This window comes from Diadema antillarum, unplaced genomic scaffold (genome assembly GCF_040938485.1).
Source record: "Diadema antillarum isolate AM-2024a unplaced genomic scaffold, OU_Dant_1.0 seq00000941_RagTag, whole genome shotgun sequence".
Classification (NCBI taxonomy): Eukaryota; Metazoa; Echinodermata; class Echinoidea; order Diadematoida; family Diadematidae; genus Diadema; species Diadema antillarum.
The window spans coordinates 470,801-491,462 of record NW_027271791.1 but is presented as its reverse complement, the minus strand read 5'-3'; the positions used below and the strand labels follow the sequence as shown (position 1 = coordinate 491,462).

At 37.9% G+C, this 20,662-nt stretch overlaps 2 protein-coding genes across 2 annotated transcripts; one reads left to right on the top strand and one right to left on the bottom strand.

Annotated features, from left to right (window-relative positions):
• Nucleotides 1-1,493: 1,493 nt before the first annotated feature.
• On the top strand, nt 1,494-4,387 carry LOC139741623 (uncharacterized). Its single transcript, XM_071652201.1, has 3 exons — nt 1,494-1,718; nt 2,464-2,713; nt 3,474-4,387. Exons 1-3 carry the CDS (start codon nt 1,494-1,496, stop codon nt 4,385-4,387), a joined length of 1,389 nt encoding a protein of 462 aa, XP_071508302.1.
• A 3,794-nt stretch (nt 4,388-8,181) lies between these two features.
• Nucleotides 8,182-18,431, bottom strand: LOC139741622 (uncharacterized). Its single transcript, XM_071652200.1, has 2 exons — nt 17,765-18,431; nt 8,182-8,669 (listed from the first exon to the last, which is right to left on the bottom strand). The coding sequence occupies exons 1-2, from the start codon at nt 18,429-18,431 to the stop codon at nt 8,182-8,184; spliced, it is 1,155 nt and encodes a 384-aa protein (XP_071508301.1).
• Between the last annotated feature and the right edge of the window lie 2,231 nt (nt 18,432-20,662).

The window sequence follows — 20,662 nt, the reverse complement described above, 5'->3', positions numbered from 1 at the left end:
ATGATGTGCATGCAATATAACATCCGGGCTCCCGTTTCATATAGATGTCTGCAGCCATGGTGAGTGCATGGCACTTTCAAACAGTCGCAGACATATCATGTGTGAAATATAAAACGTGATAATACGTTTTGGTTGGTTCCATACTTTCGCAAGTGTAAAAATTACAAAGGTAAATTCCCCATATATAACTGTTATTGACAAACATGAACTTAAATGGTGGCGGATTAGAAAAGAAGAAGAAGAAGAAGAAGAAGAAGAAGAAGAAGAAGAAGATAGAAGCACTGAAATAACCGCGAAGGCTGAACAATTCAAATATTTGGAGAAGTGAAGAAGAAAGGAAGCCCATTGATTTTGAACAGGTACCGTATACGAAAAAGTCCATCCTTATTCATAGCAGGGAGGTGATCTTCGTCTTACCTCCCTGTTCATAGCGACAAGGGTTCCATGACATTTGCTCCTGCGACAATTGCTCCCATGAAATATCTGCACGCTAAACCCATCATAAATTCTACACAAACATAACCCTAACCCTAATCATCATATCAAACTAAACCTAAAACCCTATCACAACCCTAACCCTAAGGCCTTGGAGAAAATAAGACCGGAGCAATTGCCTCAGGAGCAAAATGTCGTGTCACCAGCGACAAGATTATACGCGGTTGAAATGTGTGGAAGAACTATGCTACCTTCTGATTTGTCCATTCTAACCTCAGTCCTTGATTCCCGGATGTCATGCCGATTACTCCTGCAAGGTCCGGTTCCCAAGTTACAAACTGAAAACGATTACCGTCGTAGGTAACGAGTCTTGTCTAGATATCTGTATGTACCGTATAGAGGAATCAAATGGCCTCTTGTTTGAGTCCCGCTAATTACCCAATATGATATTGTATACTCAATGTTGAGTCCTGAGACACTCGTACACGTCATGACCAATTGCCGTTTACGTGAACGCAGTCGCAATTAACAGTTCCTGCTCTGGACAAAGTAGCAATTACTCCTTGAAAATCACTTATGTGACAGCTACTCTTACACGCGGTAATTATTGTCGATACACCATAATGGCTATGTCCACAAGCACATTCTGAAGACGCAGCACGCACCGCTTGCTAATTACTAAATTGCAAGTCACATGTAGAGAACGAGTTGCGTCTACGCTATCATTAGTGGTAGTATTTGTTCTGCATTCGGCATGTTTCAGTGACAGACGAGTCATTAAAGCTAGAAAAATAAGAACATATATAGCTACATTCTTGTGACGACAATATTATATAAAAGGACGCCAGCCAACGTTCGCCGCCGATCTATTTTCATGAAATGTGCAAGAAAATATACCGGCACTTCAGGTGTTAAGACCTGCGTAGTGAATGTTGAAAGAACCTGGAAAAAATGCTGTAAATAATGAAATCTTGGTGAGATTTTGTTTAACTTTGCTCACCCGCGAGCTCCTGTGTTCAGTGTGAAGATTTCCCCTAGTCTACCATCACTTGTTCATCATGGCGACTTCAACCAGGAAGAAAGAAAACGAGAAGGAGGAAAAGATGCCTGTCGCCATGGTTGCGAGAGACGGGCGTCGCAGTCTGATTATGAACGTTCTCTGCTGTGTGATATGGACGACGTACTTGATCGCTGGATCTTTTCTCTTCGTCCATCTCGAGTACGACAACGACATGGAGGAGAAAAGGGAAAAGAGGCTGGATATCCACACTAAACTACATCAGGTGGGTCATATTCTCGTTGCTTTTACTGTATTGTCGTATTTTTGATCAACAATGAGCCTACGGATGGGGATGTTTTCTTTCATCAACATGGATTATTTTGAAAGGTATATTTTGGATTAGAGATGATTTGCCGGGTATTGTTTTATTCAATGAGAAAATATCAATGTGTTTGTTCTGAAGCTTTTATATCTTTAGTGACAGTGATCAATTGTAACTTAATGCGTACTCTAAAATTTGAACTCTAAGGGCTCACTGAAATGGGTAAACATGGGAGGTTACAACATTGATGACACAACATTTGCCCCTCGACAATTCTCCGGTTTTATTTTCTCCAAGGACTTACGGTTAGGGTTAGGTTGTGAAAGGGTTTTCTGATGTAATGATTAGGATTAGCGTTAGGGTTATGTCTGTGGGTTGAATTAATGTTTGGCTTAGCGTGCAGACATTTCACGGGAGAAATCACACCTATTGTCGCAGGAGCAAGTGTCATGGAACCACAACATTATGCATTTCAGTTCTGGATCCCGCAAGCACTATAATAGGTTATCAAGAATACACGTTGCATTACAACACTTGTCTTGTGTAATCATATTACGAGGTAACGACTACACGATACATGTATAGTCAGTATAAATTAATTCTATTCAATTGAAACCCTTTCCTACTGCACTTACACACATACATACAAACGCACACACTCACACAGAGAAATCTCGCATCTGTGTCGTGATCCATTTAATCGCAGATATGGGCTCTTGGGGTGCGTGCGGGCCGTATGCACAGTCAACTCCATGACAACGACAACACGACGATCATCGATGACAACGGCACGACAATCATTGACGAGGTCATCCCTAAGCTCCCTGACGACAACGACACATCGGTCATCGATGACATCCTCTCGGAGCTCTCGGAGGATTTAGGCATCGACACGATCCACACATGGAATTTTTGCAACAGCTTCCACTTTTGTCTTTCAGTTGTCTCCACCATCGGTGAGGAAAAGGGCGATGTTCGATATTCCGAAGATTCGTTATTCCGAAGCGCACATTTTTCTCTAAACCTTGATGTTCGTTCATCCGAAAATGAAACGAGATTCGTTATTCCGAAAAAATGTTAATCCGAATGAGGTGTAAGGTTGTTAATCTCAAAATGAAAAGAAAAAAAGTTGCGTACTTTGCGTACTTACGAACTTTCGGAATGACAAACCTTATTTCATTTTCAGACAAACGAACCTTTGGAATGGCGAACCTTCATGTTCGGATAAACGAATCTTCAAAATAATGAATCTTCGAAATAACGAACTGTAACTGAGGGAAAGAAGGAACAAAATTCCTCAAACAAACAAACAAACAAACAAACAAACATCAAAAGACAGAAGAATCCTACAAGTACTATAATAGTAAACGAACAAACGTTTATACAAAGGAACATTGCTACAAAGGAAATGTTAGAGGGCTACGTTCACAAGTGTAGTGAATACTGTCATTTCAATCACAGTATTGAAAAAGACCTATCAGTCTATACCACAACATACTATTCATTTTGTGTGTGTGTGTGTGTGTGTGTGTGTGTTTAATAAATAGATTTTGTGTTTACTCAATCATGTAGATAAAAAGAATGCTAATCATTTTCCAAGAATTAATCTTATCGTTTGTTTTCTCCATCTCGTGCTTCTTTCTTATTTTCTCTGTCTGTTTATGTCGTCTATTCTTTTTTTCTTCTCATTCTTCGGAAAATAAAACTTCACTACAGGCTATGGATATTTGGCTCCAAAAACGCGTTTCGGTCGCCAGGTTTGCATCATGTACGGCGTCATAGGGATCCCACTAAACATTGTGCTCATGAGAAAGCTTGGCCGGATCAACCAATCTGCCGTCAACTTCCTTTACCGTCGTCTAACCAAAGTCGCCTCCTTGTGCTGCTGCGTATCGACGGCTAAAGTCCACGGACAGACGACCTCGGCGATCCAAGATGGCGCCTCTGGGTTGGTTACTGAAGATCAGAGTGACAAGCGATCGCGAACAACGACGCGTGCTGCAGCATGGGCGTTGCAATCTAGTCGGCCCGAGCATTTCCGTGGCATCAGGGAGTCGCATCCAGCTGAAGGTTTAGCGATGGGGACGAATGATGACATTGGCATTGATCGATCTACCCGGTATGGCTTATCGCAATCGGCAGGGGTTGATGCGAGAATGAGTACAGTAGCTACCATAACAGCGACGTCGGAGCAACTATCAGAAGAACACATAAAGAAGGGAAATGAAGAAGCTTATAGAGGTGGGGACAATCGTAAAGTAAGGTCACCTCTCTGGTTCATTTTTCTCATCGTCTTCATTCATCAAAACCTTTGTGCTCTCTTAATGAAATACATCGTCACCTCCGATGAGGGGTGGAGCTACTTAGACTGTCTCTATCTCATTTTTCAGATCACATCAACAGTCGGGTTCGGCGACCTTGAATACGTCAAATACGATATGAATGGCGTTGCCTGGATGATCTGCGACACGGCGTTTACCGTCTGTGGCTTATGTATGTTGAGCGCGCTGTTTGACGCGGTCACGTCTGCGGAGAAATGTTTGCCTTCCCTGGGGGAGCTTACGGCCTGCACCGCCAGATTTTGGTCGTGGCTTTGTCGTACCAAACACAGGCCAGAAAATCACCAGTAAAAATATGATTTCTTTCTGTGAGTAACATCTTATGTGTTCATCTAAAGACAAATATGCATGTTTAATTACCCGTACGACTGGTTAAGTGTGGACAATTTGCCCTCCCTTGTGGAGAGCAGACGTTAAAAGGAAACCATGGAATGACACAAAAAGGATACAAAATCCATGTTATCTCATGGTTATAATATTCAAATGGTAATCGATCACCAACCTATATGAATGAATAATTGACGCCAAGGCACATTTCATCGTATTACACTGTATATGTCATACTGCAGGGCAATTGGGTTTTATAACAAGAATGTGAACACATAGGCCCATTATTTAAGAATTAAAGAATTAAGAATTTCATTTATGGAAAATAAAAAGTAAGTTTTATTATCTTGCTTTATAAGTTACATGTATTACATGTCTTACATGTCTTACATGACTTACATGTACATGTCCATGATTTACAAGTATTCCTTATCAAATTGCTTGGAAATAGTATTATGTTTGAATTAAACTCTGATCAAAGTTAGGCGAATTGCTTGTGTTCTCCCAATATCAAATTGAACTTTTAGCATGATGATACCGAGAGCCAAGTTTAGCTGTGAGTCAAGATTAGTTTCGTTACCCCCCCTTTTTTTTTACAGGTGGCATTGTTAATTCATTACTTAATCCCTTATTTTCTCTTTCTTGCAATGGTTGATATTTGTACATGTATGTATATGTGTATATGTATGTATGTGTATATGTTAAGTGTTTGTGTAGGCCTATTGTGTCTGAGTTTGTTTGTTTGTGTGTGTTTTTTTCTAAACAATCATGTATTAGGATATATATTACTCATGTTCTAGGTCTGTGATGAAGGACATTATTCCGTGTTCAAAATATAAGAATGCAAGGCACGTACACCTACGTACATCATAGTTGCTACATTATGATGCCAAAGGCGTACTAGATAATGTGCACAGCGCGTCACGTGACAGCGTGAGTTGAAGTTGCCCGATTGGCTGAAAGTTTTAACCGCGATGACGCCCTCAATAGCATTATCCGCGTGTAGAGCTGCATGGAAACGCAACAGTGAACACCGACACTTTGTCCTAACCTATTTAATTGCATAGGGTGATACAATGAAACTTAGCTTGATATTCCTAAACATAACACAGTTTCACAAGATATTATGCACAATTTTCCAGATATAGTAGCTTAATTGTGTTTTATTTATGGTTGCTGCAGCACTTTACACATTTCAATGTTTCCATTTGTCTAAGTGTTTTATGTGCTGTTCATTGTCAATGATATGCTGAAACATACAGGCTAATTGTGTAATGTATTTCAATTTTCATGGCTCTGTTGTAAAGTAGGCCCCTAAGATCTGAACCAGGCCACCCTGTGTATTCTTGTACAAATATCGAATCGATGAATAAATAAACATAAATGAAATTACGGTGATTATTTGACAGAAACAAAAGACAATATAGAACAACTACTCGTAACAATGTTTCAATAACTTTATTCTATCAACTCGGATGATGGTTAGATTTCCATAACGTGACGGTATTCACATCAAATGACTACTACAGCACTAAAATCTGATCACCAGGCTTACAGAAATAAATTGTTACATGCTTTTGTCGCATTGTAATCAAATCATCTAAATTAGCATAACACCATAACCTTATAGCATCAGACAAAGAAACGTAATTACATGTGAGAGTTATAGCGTTGGGAAAGTAAATGCAATGCACATGACCGAAATAACCAGATGATATCAATCATAATGAAGAGTCTGATTACAAAACGAGCTATCTCCATTTGTTTTAATTTGAGATATTTGCGATTAAAGCTGCTAAGAAACAGAGAAAATAATGAGAAAATACGGATAATTTTAGTCGTAACTTCAAGAATATTCCTTGTTATGTAACAAGATTTGATCGTTGGCAAGATTTTATCTTGGTCTATCTGATGATGGACTTACTTTGAAATTTTTTAAAATGCCGCTTATCCCGTTTTGCAATTAAACTCTTCATATTTGAGCCAGAAAAAAAAAAAACCCTCTTCACGTAGGAAGATAATCTATGTCAATGATGTATATCAGATTTAGGGTTGTTACACTGTACATTCACTGAGATGACGTCATTTTCATAATTAAACCATAAGAACAGTTGGAATGCGACAAAATAATGAAAGCAAGGAAGAATTATGGTATTTTTGGAATGCTTCATTCACGAAAGTTTACAATCGTGGCAATGCTAGTCAATATGCCATTTATGACATCCTTGTGCTGTTGTTTTGAGTTGTCGACTTTAAAATTGTCGACTATAAAATCAACTGGTTACTGTCAGCACACCATGTAAAGGTGATGCTTTTAAAGCTCTCGTTTGCAAGGTGTTGTTGTTGTTTTTTCGAAATCGTCACACCTGCGTGTCTTCTAATACTATAAGAGACATGTAAATATATGGATCATAGTGCTGTTTAGCTCAAATTTTTGCCCCGGGAAACACGTGAGTTTTTGATATCGTACGAGTAAATCTGTGAAACAGATTTATGTTCACCTCCCTTGTAAAATTTGAATGGAAATATCACCCGAAGAGGAGAAAATCGTGGTGATTTATCCAGATTTTCAGCAGTGATCGATAATAAATGATATTTATGCATTAAACTTATAACTTTCAGTTCCACATTGACTTCAATCGACAGCACATGGAATTAATTATGTTATCAAAAAGATAGTACGGCACATTTCGTTTGGCTATTGTTTGATACTCCTATTGCTGTCGATATAAATAAGTATTTGAATAAAGCGATATCTGTATATAGGGTTCACTATGATGTAGACAATGGGTGAATAAAACATTCCTGCAAATGACAGTAATAAACGAGTTTCGGAAACGTACTGCCTTGTCTTTATCGAAGGCAAAAAACATAGAACTTTTATTTCAGGAGATGTCACATGGTCGAGAAGTTTCTTCTTTTATAGATGTTTTAAAAAAATCGTCTTTACCTCTATCTGTTTAAACGGCAACACATGGCATGAATTAAGTTATCACAAAATATAGAATGGCACATTTTGTTTTGTTTATGTTTGATATCCTTTATGCCGTCGACATAAACAAGTATCTAAATAAAGCGATTATCTGTGCACAAAACTGTGTACTTTTCTTAATACATATACTGCACAACAATTAGGCATATACCAAGTGTGAATGAACATGGTTAGCATCTAAGAAAACTGATCACTATTAGTTATAGTTTTGTCTTTTCATTACTTGACAGGAAAGATGTTAGCCTTTTGCAAAGACAGCTCGCAATGGACTCGCATACAGCGAGCAGTGGACTCGCACGCACACAGCGGTCGGATTGGAGCGAGCACTCGTAGCAGCTCGCCGGTCGCGCGCTGTGTGTGCGAGTCCATTGCTCTCTGTGTGCGTGTGCTGAAATCATAGCGAGCTGCCTTTGTAAAAGGCTAGAAAGACGCCGATAATCTCCCATTTCACACATCTTTTGAAGAAACTGCTATATACATGCGGTACCGAAATCACAATAGTCAAATTGTTTGTCCGAATAGCATAATAATAATAATGTAATATTCAAGTGGCAAGTATATATTGAAAGCACGCGATTTCATGTATGATGTAGAACAATGCAATACAGTTAATATCCTCGTCTTCACTGTATCCTTATGACTGTTACACATCAAAACAGCCATCATAGGTGCCGCTGGTTTTTCTCGAATTGTCAAAGGGTCTTCAATGGGTTTCTAGGTCTCTGTTAAACACGTTAGAAGGTAATCTAAACTAACGCTTGTTCCTTCAAGTCTTATAATTACTCGATTCCCACTCTCGCAGACTCGCCATTTGTCTCCTTGCGTATCGCTGGCATAACGTCGTATCGAGAGATGACAACCACTTCCTCACTTTCGTGTTCAAATTCGCCTCACTCTCTTCATCATCATTGTCATCATCGTCTTCTTTCGACTCATCCGAGGTCTCGTTATCATCGTTCTCGGCATCGTTGTGGTTATGGTCAGTTTTTCTGGCACTGCTCTTTAACGTCCTCTCCCTCGTTTTAGTTCTTTTCATCAGAAGTTCCGACGTCGGCTTCTGCACCGCCACGCCCTGCTCGTCTTCGTGGTGGAGTTGTGCGCGTTGCTGGTGGTCGGGCTTGGCGGCGCCCTGGCTGGCCCGGGGTTTGGGCGCTGCGGGTGCCGAAGTGTACCGCGTTTGCGACTTTGCGTTGCCGATGTTGAGGTGTGAACTCGCATGCGGAGAGAACCCGTTCGGATGACTGCCTTGTTGATCTACATGCGAATGAAAAGTTAGAATTATTAAAAGTATTGATTGATAAGACTGATTTCTGAAAAGATTAAGACTCATGATGAGGCTGATTAAAAAAAAAGATAAATATCGATTAATGAGAATGATTTCTCAAAACTCTTATTGACATAAAAAAGCCAAACGAATAACAAATTTTGCAACATTTTGAACATACTAACGCTCTATTTTTTCCAAAGATCAAGGATTTATTTTACTTCAATATTGGATCATGATAGGTAACCTCCCAGCTATGTTTTCATCGGTGTTTCGATTCCTCATATAATTTTCACATATATTCATCTTCTTATTTGTTGTATTCGACAATGAACACATTCAATTTCTTGGATTCTTTATGGTTAACTTAATACTTGTAAAACATGGTATATGGAACAATAAAAACAAACACAAGATATGTCTCAAATGTATCAACATCAAACTGATTTGGTATTAATAAGAAATAAAGTCACTTGACCATTGCTTGGGTCCAACTTTGGAAATGGAAAATTCCTGCCTGGGAAACATGTGATTAAGATGATGACATATACAAACGAGATTTGTAAGCATTATGATTATACATGTACCATCTAATGTCTTTAACATTTTGAATACACTCTTCATACTACACATATGTTTGGATAGTTACAGTGTGTTTAGTTATTGCTTCGTACGAATGAGACTCTGATTTTAGCCAAAGTGCAGCATGTTGTTGAGATCTTTGTTTGTTAGTGGACAAACTTGCGTTAAGCGGGGACCACATGGATAAGGCAGAATTTTGTTTATCTTGGTCTATTCTATTTCTAAAATATAAAGCAAAAAAAAACGTGCAAAACCTCAATAGATATGTATGATGCCATGGCTATGGATTTGGTAAAGAATTTGAAGGGCATAACAAGGAAAATATATGCATAAAATTAATGTTTCCATGCGTGCATCAGGATATCTAGAGATGAAAATAGTTGCAGTACATTTTTGTAATCATGAGTGATAATGTGTGAAACAGCAAAAAGAAAGTCCTTTAAGTCTTGGTTAAGTTGTCCTTCTACGACTCTTCAGTTTTCCCCCAGAGCCATCTCGATACTTTTGGGACAATATATATTGCGACAGTTGTGAGGTGTCGTCAAACAAAGGAGAACCCTTCTTTTAACCCCCTTGAAAGCAGACGATTGAGCTGGCGGTATCGATCCCTCGCTCGAGGTCAACACAAGTCGATCGAGCGTCCATAATATCAAATGCTGGCATTTTCAAGTGGAACTCTGAGGCTCTGATAGAGGTTTATTTTTGACGGTATCGATAATCTATCAACTCGGCTTTTTGTCTATCAAAGAATCTCATCGGCAAATCAAGCAAGGTCTGGTCTTTCTATAGGTCAAAGCAACCCTGCATGCCATTGCAGGTGCCAAAATTATGAAACACGAGCTGGTGATTAAAGGCTTCAAGAACTAATGAGGTTACATACTCCAGATTTACAATCGACCTGCCTAATTCTCTGAGTCTGCCCCTAAAGTTTAGAGCATCTAACATTTTACCACCTTGACTATCACGACCACTACCTGGGAATTTACTCTAATTACATATACATTGATGAATTCATAAGAACCTACTCAGAGATATCAGTAAAACATCAGCGAAATTTGGAGGAAGATCGGACACTCCGTTAAACAGTTATGACTTTATTCCAAGTTTCAGCGTATTACATCGCTGGACAAGTAGGTTATAACAGTTTTTCATGTCACAGTACAAATGGATTATTTTATTTTAAAAATGTAAAGAGAATTCCAATCATTCTTATTTTTCTGAAGGGTAAACGAAATCATCGCCTTCTGAAGGCATGCGGGGGAAATAACATTACTCTTAATATTCATTGTAGTTGTTGTTTTTCATATAGCTCTGATATACTGTGCATCATATCACCAACTGCTGGAGTTTTCTTAGAAGCCAAGACATCAAATGGATAATCCAAAACTTTGAAATTCATAACCTTGAATGAATGGTTCGATTTTCCTTTAACTTAACGGATGTGTTCCACTTGGTTCTACTTATATTTCTGCATTCACTCAATTCATGACACGTGTATATACTTATAATGTAAATTTCGATATCTTACCTAACAACATTAAGAGTAACAGCATTATTATATCAACATCAATATCGCCCGATTTCTCGTTTTTATTGTCTTTGTTTTACTTGTTTTATGCATCAGTTCCAATCGATGCTTTGCTTCAGAGTCAATGCTGATTAATACATCGAGTTATCCTTTATCTGTTTTTACTCTTATCGACATATTATCCAGACCTCTTTTTACTGCGGAAAAGCATGTTACTGTTTGGTGTATCTTTAAAAGCCAAGATTGAATGAATGTTTCCCCAAAGGTAAGTCTTTAACTAGTTCACTTTTGTCATCCAATGAAACGTTTCAGAGATTCTAAAAATGCCCAGAAAGTATCGTCATTAACGTGATAATGCAATTGAGTGCTGAAGCAAAGAAAACTGCTACATATCGATGTTTGATTCGATTTATCAGTTCGTCTTTCAACTCCATTTATTCCTAAACTTTGTGAGTTCCTCACGCTGCCAATACAGTGTCATTACCAGCACTCTCCTGCATGGAATCGACGCAAAAAAGCAAGAAATCATTCAAGTACACACCAGACCCTCATCGTTGTACGAAAGTTATGATAATGATAATATTGATAATGATGATGAAATAATAATAATAACACATCATTTGCTGACCGCAGAAACTATACCTTTAACCTATTACATTCTACTGCCCTAGACTGCAAGAGCTCCTTAATGTTAATTTGCTGCACTGTCCCATATAATTTGAATAAGTAAGTATTAGATAAATATCAGATCCCTTAAACATATCAATCGACTATACTGATTTGCTAAACAGAATAAATAAATGATTAACCTCACCATAACAAAGCAATCTTAAAAATATATGAGTGGGGGGAAGAAATGCAGGAGGCCTTGTGAATAGCCTGAAACCTATCGGGACAGGTGCCTGATCTTACTGCTTTGTTCACCGCTTTTTAGGGAAATTGCCCATAGGGCAATCCCAGCATCAGGCTCAATTGCGCTGTATAATTTAGGCTAAGGTACTCCCTTATTGAAAAAAAGGTATATACATGGATTCATGCACATTGAGAAGTATTCATACATAAACAATGAACACAATACACGCACACACTCGTGTTATCGTAAGCAATCTCACGAAATATACAATGTTATCCAATACAGCCACTCGTAGAATTATCAAAAGAAACTCAAGCGTATAGATAAATCCAAATCCAGCTGAAAATTCAGATAAGATTGACGGACATGACACGGATCGATTTTTTTTCCGCTTCAGTCTGACATCATTTCGAAAGAACAAAAAACACACCTCACAAAGTGCAGCAGAGCACACCTTTGAATCGCACAATAGAGAGTTTCACGATGAATGGACAGTTTCATGATTTATTCAAGTCTTTTTGACAACAAGCTGTATCCATGACAACATTAAATTTTGTATGATGCCTGAATAGAGTCTAGACAAGTCCAGTCGTAGGTAATTCTTTTAAATGGAAACTATGTGCAAGGACTATTAAACATAACTATTACATATTAGAAAACAGCGCTTTCTTCTTTTTTTATATTGTATGAGCAGCTGATGAGGTGTGAGTAGAGTTTAGACAAGTCCAGTCATAGGTTATTCTTGTAAAAAATGGAAACCGTGTGCAAGGACTAACAATTTGTTAGAAAACAGCGATATTTTTTTCTTTACTGAATCACAACCTATGGAAATCTTGGAATTTGAAGATTATCTTTAAGCCTGATGAAGCCTGTATGAATTTGAAGTCTTCATGAAACCGTTCTTTTCATCTTGAAGATATAGAATGATGGAAAGATGTACGAAATGAAAATACAAAGTACAAACTCCCAAGTTTTTTAACCCATGACAGCAAAAAGAATGACCCGTGCATACAGATTTACACTTCCATTGGGACGCCGCGAAATATTTCAAACAGGCACAACACTTCACGTTCATCAATCACTCAACAGGAACATTAAATTACATAGATCAATATTAAACTATAGCAAAAAAAAAAAAAAATCTGTTAATCACGGGGCAAAATGAAATGAACACGTTGCACCTGTTGTTTCGACAGGTGTTTTGCATGAACTTGCAACTGCAGCAAATTGCACAACAACAATGGATGTACTTCACACAGGATCTAACATACGCAAGACGGTACACAAAGGTTTACTTCTTTATCATATTGGAGAAAAGCTTTGTAGTCTGCGGACCGTTTTTGGGTGGCACTGTGGGAAATCAATTTGAAACATGAATGCATTTAAGTTTCCTATTTGACTAAGACATTGGCAGCTCATAACAAAACGAACACTGGAATATCACAAGTTCTGCCGTCAAAAGTGTGTGTAAAATGAAAAGAAAATAATAATTCATGCTTTGACTACAACATGCGTTCATAGTACTGATCATAAGAGTAATTCACTATTGTGTAAACAAAATCGTCCATATAACGTGATCACAATCATGTACGTAACAGAATATGGGAATGCAGCAAGTTCCTAAATAAATGTATGATATTTTCTATATGTATGGGTGGCTAGATAGTTTCAAACAAACCAGAAGAAAAAAAAATCAAGACAATAATGACATAAAGATAATTTTATACAACGCCCAAGTAGATCCTTGTAATTTGATTGGAGGATTGTTGGTGACGTGATATTCAATAAGTACTCCATTCAACGCGCCGTGCAATTTTGGTTCTATTTTTGCGTGCAACTTGGTTCGATTTTTTCGTTCTATCGGTTCGAGAAATTGTACGGTACTGCATGTACTGTGTGTTGCATATTGAGGATCGCGTGCAGCTAGCGCAGTGTACGTGTGCGGTACATGCATGCGCGTATGTAGGCCTACGTAGTGCTAGTGTATGTGTATGAGCGACCTGTATCTACACTGATTGCACAAGCCAGCCAGAAAGAGAATCGCAGCGGATCCACATGTAAGTATGGCTATATTTTTCATACATATATAGACTTCTAGGCCTACTTAGATCTACCCAACAATCCTCCAACCAAAAAGATCTACTTGGACGTTGTATAAAACAAATAGTGTATGGTCTTTACTCGTGCAATGGAACCTCTCGTACCATTGCACTCGTGACCATTCACTATTTGTATAATAATAGCATGCCGTAATATCTTGCAAAACTGTCCTTCTTTCCTTTTTTTTTCTCTTTATTTTTGGGGGAGGGGTGGGGTATAGTGATGAAGTATGTGTATTTTTACAATACTGCAACCAAAAGTATGACATTGTACTACAAATTAAATTCCACTAGAATGACCTCAAAATAAGCTTCATTTTAATGAATAATGACTTCTTGATATTCAGGATTGTACAGAGAGACAGTGCAAAAAAAAGCTCTGTAAAAATTCAAATCAGAAAAAAAAAATTATTTTGTGTACATTCCTATAGGGAAATCCACTGAAAATGCTTGGTGTCCTATGTAACAACCGTTACATAGAATATTGAAAATAATTTTAAACACATATTGTTGATCACAATATATTTATAAACTTGATTTGTTAATAATGTAACTAATGTGTTGTGATAACAGTGCAGAATTTTACTGTTTGTACATATTTTAGGCATTTTCCAAATATGCGTAACGCGTGTCGCAACGCGCGTCGCGGTTGGACACCAAAGAGAAAGAGGCAAATGGTTTCTTCCCAAATATTTCATATAATTTATATTCTTTTCTTTTGGAAACCTATCCTGGAAAGGAACTCAGAAAAATCAGAAAGGCCAGTAAATAGTATTGGAAATGTACAAAATAAAAGATCAAATCTTCATGTGTAACGGTGGTTACATTGGACACCAAAAAATTGCTGATTTACCATTGTTAATTTTGACATAAAGATGTAAATATTTTGGAACAAAAGTTACATATTTTTCATCCCCCATTGAGCTCATTAAAACAGCAAAAATGCATTGATTTTCAGAATTCCGATCAACCTTTTCTAGGATATCTGCGTAACGGTTGTCGCGTGGACACCAAGCGTAACACGCATTACGCACTGTTTATAATGGCATTTTAGGAAGGAAAAAGGTTTATTAACAGGATTTTTTTTTTACATGTCATTCCAAATAGGCATGTTCTGGAATAAGATCAGTCAAAAACACTCATAGAAATATATAATTTAGTTGAGTATGATGCATTTGATCTTAGGGGTACTAATCATGTTACAAATTTGGTGTCCTAAAATGGTCAATTTTTAAGGCATATTGTTGTAAGGTTTCATTTGATTTTATCTCCACTGTCTCTCATGTATGTGGGCTACATATCCTGAAAGTTTTAAATCTTAATTATGTTTAATTTTTGAAATAGGGCTAATCAAACTTAATCACCTTAAATCTCTGCAGTATTGTAAAAATACACATATCAAAAATATATGATACAATTTGAATATATAATATCGATCTTTTAATTTGCGTCCAGCTATTTTTAAATACGAGGAACAAATTCTTTCTGGGTGAATCTTTGTGCCTTGTTACTAAAAGGTGGCCTCAGAAAATGATGCTCTCTAGCGCTTAGCTGTAACTTATATGCCATCGACGCACATGAAACACGTTTCATCAACGTGTAAAAGGCGTCACCATTCAATAAAAAAAAAATCATATTATCATGTTCGCCCATTGTTTCTCATTGTTTCTAATTGTGTTTATGTGGATCATTTGAACAGTACTCTGCGTATCAGCATCGAGAATAAACAGGTACCTTCTTCATTGAAATGTGAACAAACAAAACTTGTTCTGTCAAATCATGCTCACGTTTTAATGCCCCCAGGAACGTGCGATTGGATGTGAGCACAACAGACAACCGACAAGCATTATTTTCAAATAATTCAGGTGATTCTATTCCTAGAACATGTTGAAGTGATGACGAAGATAACATCATTGCTTTGTAATAATTCCTGAGTCTATTGAGGCCGGTTTCCTTGGCTACCAGCTGCAATCAAAACAGCAGGAATGCTAGTCTACTCACACACACACACACACACACACACGCACACACACACAGATATGTATCGAACCCATGGCAGTAGTCAATGGGAATCAGCACATAACATCAGTCATCTATAAGAGCCACCAAGAAATATGACATTCATTTATGGAATAGACCCTCCTGAATATTATCACCAAAGACAATGAAATAAATCATGGAACATTAAAGGTGATAAGTCTATACCCAAACAAAGAATTCAGTATAGGTAACGATAGTAGTGAAACATTCTGTGAAAAGTTTGAAAAAAGTCAGATAACGCAGTTGAGACGTTATGAATTTGTGATGTTTTGGTTAATTCCATGTGTTATCTTCACTAGATTGAAACTCTACAACAATATGTGTTATTCCTCTAGTTGAACGCTGTAACGAAGATTTAAGCAGAATTTCATAAAAATTCATTTTTTAAGGACATCAAATAGCACTGACAATTTGGCTGCCCTAGCTGGCATGGCATGCATAGCATTGTGGATAACAATTAGCACTTATCTGCACACCTCCTTAAAAGGTCGAATTTTATTAACATGTCGTATTTTTTATTTTTTAAATTCTATCTATCTTCCTTCAATATCGTTCTACTATTATAACATCAGACATTATACATAATAAATAGTGCTGTTTTCCATGATGCTGCCCTCAGCGGCCTATGGTCAATATTTCTTTCCCTGAGAGTGCCCGATGATAAAAAGATATATAGTAACGTAATCTATCTATTCAAATAAAAACGTATATTTTGACGTTTCACTTTAAAATTGTCTATTGGGGATGATAATAGAGCAGTTTGATGGACTGACACAAAGAAAACTTTAATGTGCTAGATTGTCCCCCTGGGTCTAAGTAGAAATCCGAGAGCTATGCTCTTCACGAAAAAGCCTCCATTTAGCCGTTTCAGGTTAATGGAATACAAGATAGTATTTCATTTTCTGATTTTTCTTATTATTATTGCCGCTGTCGTTTACAATTTACAATTTACAATGATATGAATAGCAAAGCGTTTGCGTGAAAAATAACTGTGATTCAACACCTTCATCAAAGGCATACTTCCCTAGACTCGCACTTGCTTCGCGTAAATTTTCTAGTAGCAAATGCCTTGCTGTATGAAGAATGTATTGTAATTTGTTAATATTTTGCAGCCTATAAAATTCTAGTCAAATAACTGCGTTCCTTAACATAGCCGATGGGGTTTAGTGTTCATTTCAGAAAATTTCTTCGTCAAATCGCCATTCGACGGTACAATGTACTTGAGTTTAAATTTTCAAAACAATCCATACTAACTACTTTTTAGTTGGGCTATTTTTTATTTAATGATATCTCATTTAATCTTTGGTCGTCCAATGGTGATGTGATAATAAAGCGTTGTCTGAGATGATAAACCGTTTTCTAAACAGAGTAATTATTTAGATTTTATTTTCTTTGATGTATCACATTTTTAAAGATTCACGTCAAGTTGTCTGTGTTGGTGAATTGTATGATACTTCGTTAATTTAAAAGAGCTGCGAGGAGTACTTTGGTGACGATATCAAGATAATTTTCATTCTAAAGTAATTGGTTCCGCCAATTGATCAGGGAAAAATATTTCTCAGCGTTACAACTATGGCGACAACGATGATTATGATGATGATGATGATGGTAATATTGATAATGAATAAAGCGCTGCATCCACTTAATTCTAGTGCATAGTTGATTTACAGAAATGAACATCAAAGAAGTGCATAACATAGAAGACAGAAGATAATAAAAGGGGTCTCTATTTTTTCTTCATCGCATAATCTTATTACTGTCAATTATTTTCCAGCTGATGAGAAGGATTTATCGAGAAATGCAGTCACCCCAATGACAGGTATAAGATAAAAAGTAAATATGACACGAGTAACAGAATTCAGGGAATTACGTGAATTCCGTGTAGGCCTAATCTATACAATTTCGTAGATTAGGCCTACTCCACCTTTACCATTCATTTACTTCTGCCTTCTGGGTTTGTTAGTTCTACCATTGTCTACTTACCTCTCAACAGATGGACGTTGCGATGACTGTATGGTCGTGACGAGAGAGGGTAAGTTACCCATGATCCCACAGAAGTCCGTCCCCCAGCGTTGACATCCGATGAGTTGGTCGGGTGGGAGGACACGAGACTTCCATCTGACCTTTGCCACACCTCCGGAAGTGATATGGCCACGTTTTTGAAATGCGAGTGGCCATGGTCGCCGAAATCGGATCGAGTGCCGGACTTGAGAATACCTCGGGGTGGTCGTTGATCGGGTCCCGGCCCCGCTGGGGAGCCGTACTTGGCATGAGTGACTCGCAAACCGCTGTCGTCGGCGGATGAAGACGTCCCACTCCCGCGCAGGTGCATATCGGTGCTGAACGCGCGCCTCCGCAGGAAATGTTTCGTCATCACGGCAGGAAAATTGCGCGCGTTGATCATGTCTATGCTGCGCGTCCCTCCGCGTTGGTTCCCGTTCATGGAGACAGGCTGTTCCTGCGGCCCGAAGGCGAATAGCCTCCTGGGCTGAGTTTCGTCGCCCGTACTGGTACGTAGCGCCATCGAGGCCGAGTGCCGCTGGCTTAGATGGCGGCTGATGGACGGGCCGGGCTCGGAAATGGTACGCCGCAGTACGGGAAGAGCGATAGCGTTGTCGGCAGTTGGCGGCGGTCCTTGTTTCGAAATCATTAGGTCGTATGTCGACTGTTGTGCGACTAACATTTTACCATGCTACTGCGGATACTTTGGGACTTGAGTACAGTATGACAGACATCACAGGTACCGATAGCATGAGTCGTTCTTTATGAAAGTCAGCTTTGATGGTGCATGTAACATTATGGACGCGATGCTCGCCATATTCACGAATCCATTCGTAAAATCTGTAACGGTAAAACAAAAAGTGGATAGTAATGTGAGGTACACGCGTGTAATTTTGGACTTCGACTTGTACTGAACTAAAGAACGTTTTACTCTTCATATTATGAAACAACTGACAAGTTTCAATGGAAGTTGTAAGGAAAAACATTTATTTCAACTCAATTAAACTAGAAAAACTAAGCATGAACAATGTGAAGAAATGATTAAGAATATTCCACCAGAATCAGAGAACGAAAATATTTCGAGATATCATATTGCTATAGGAAAGCTTTTCTTAGCATATCATATTCGTTTTCAATCTTGTATATATATATATATATATATATATATATATATATATATATATATATATTGGGAAACAAATGCTGTTGTAATTATTTTCCCGTACATATCGTGTGGGTGTGTGGAGGTGTTTATGTTCAGAGTTATACTTGCGTTCATATAAAACAGCAATTCAAAGATGGATGAGATACTGTTTTTAATGCGTGAGTTCATAAAAAAAGTCAGACAAAATCATGTACAAGCAAAACCAGTCAATAATGTGAAAGATTTTGATCAAACAGAAATTTGAAAGATGTGTTTTTTTTTTCTACAGATGACTTGAGAGATCTGATCAGTGCAATAAATGATTCCTATCTGTTGAATAGTATTGCTAGCTATATTTCACATTTGCAACTTTGCAATCGGCTTTAGAAATCGGCAGTGTTAATGCGGATAAGATCACAATGATGGATGTGCCTTGCCTCTCACATCAGTCAAATTTCGAATCACCCCATTGTGGATCTAAATCTATTTTGTATTGTATTTCTGTACGTATTCTCTAGTTTTGTTTCGATGAAACAGGGCAGTTTTTGGATCTGTGACGCTAATGCTACGACATGCCATTATAGGCAAAACATGTTGTTCTGCGCATGTGCGAGACAGCTGTTTCCAAAAGAGCTCACTTTCTCAAAACCAGAGGGAAGCGCGCCGTAGCATTGAGTCGGAGTACCGCTTCCTATCAAGACTGAATCAGACATCATTTGCTTGATCTGATTATGTTAGATTTGATTCATTGTGTCTGCATGGCAGCATTTACACCGTGATGGATAGAACACGAAGAAATAATGTATCAACGATATTACACTGAAAGCAGTTGAATTGGTTAACAAATAAACAGGTCGTGTAGGTATAATCCCAGAGGGAGTTCAGGTTTACCTTTTTTGGCGATCTTATTATTCTTAAAGCTATTTCAAGCTATGGTATTTCCAGAAAGCAGACATAGGACGATGAATCACTTTTTTTCTATTTTGCAACATTGAAACTCAGAGAATTATCAGTATGTTGATATTTTCTGCACAGATGGGCCAGTAGCTTTATGGGGTGTTGAAATACAACAACGGTGCTTCAGAAATGTGAACTTGTACGTGACCGTCAAAATTAAACGCTCGTTTCACATATTGTGCACGTACACTGGTCGCAAAATCTATGATAGGCTCCTTAAAGATAGAGAGGGCAAAGGTGCATGTATAACATCATGACATAAGTTGTTTGCAAAAGAAATTTAAGTGTTTATCAAGCAATGTAAGCTTTTATTACCCACGCGAAAGAATAAATAGCAAAAGAAACACACACACACACACACACACACAAATCAATTGCTCAGAATGAGATAAGATTGTGAGGTAAATTGAGGCCGGATAAAGAACATGTGTGAGCAGAAAACACACACAACACACATTATACACACAATTATGAAAACATGGAAGAGTGTATATTGCAAAGTTATTGCGTTTTGTTTGCTTTGTGTCACAACACTTTTTTTTGCTTGCTTGCTTGCTTTCTTGCTTGCTGCTGACAACTCAATGGCATCTCCTTTAAAACCCAGCTTCATGATAGGAAAAAAAAAATCATGAAATGTTCTGGTTGACTTTAAAGAATAAAAGAAAGTCTGCCAACAGCAACTTTATCGCGAAACTTAGACAGACTGAAAGTATTCAACTTATCAAACTTAAAAGTTTTTATTTTCATGACGCAGTGACATCAGTCGCAGCCACGCATTC

Excerpts from the sequence above, each read along its gene's own strand:
- LOC139741623 (XM_071652201.1), top strand. The coding sequence starts at position 1,494 with ATGGCGACTTCAACCAGGAAGAAAGAAAACGAGAAGGAGGAAAAGATG. Across the intron at positions 1,719-2,463 it reads TCCACACTAAACTACATCAG|ATATGGGCTCTTGGGGTGCG; the intron begins GTGGGTCATATT and ends ATTTAATCGCAG. Across the intron at positions 2,714-3,473 it reads TTCAGTTGTCTCCACCATCG|GCTATGGATATTTGGCTCCA; the intron begins GTGAGGAAAAGG and ends ACTTCACTACAG.
- LOC139741622 (XM_071652200.1), bottom strand. The coding sequence starts at position 18,431 with ATGATTTCGAAACAAGGACCGCCGCCAACTGCCGACAACGCTATCGCT. Across the intron at positions 8,670-17,764 it reads CAACGTCCATCTGTTGAGAG|ATCAACAAGGCAGTCATCCG; the intron begins GTAAGTAGACAA and ends ATTCGCATGTAG.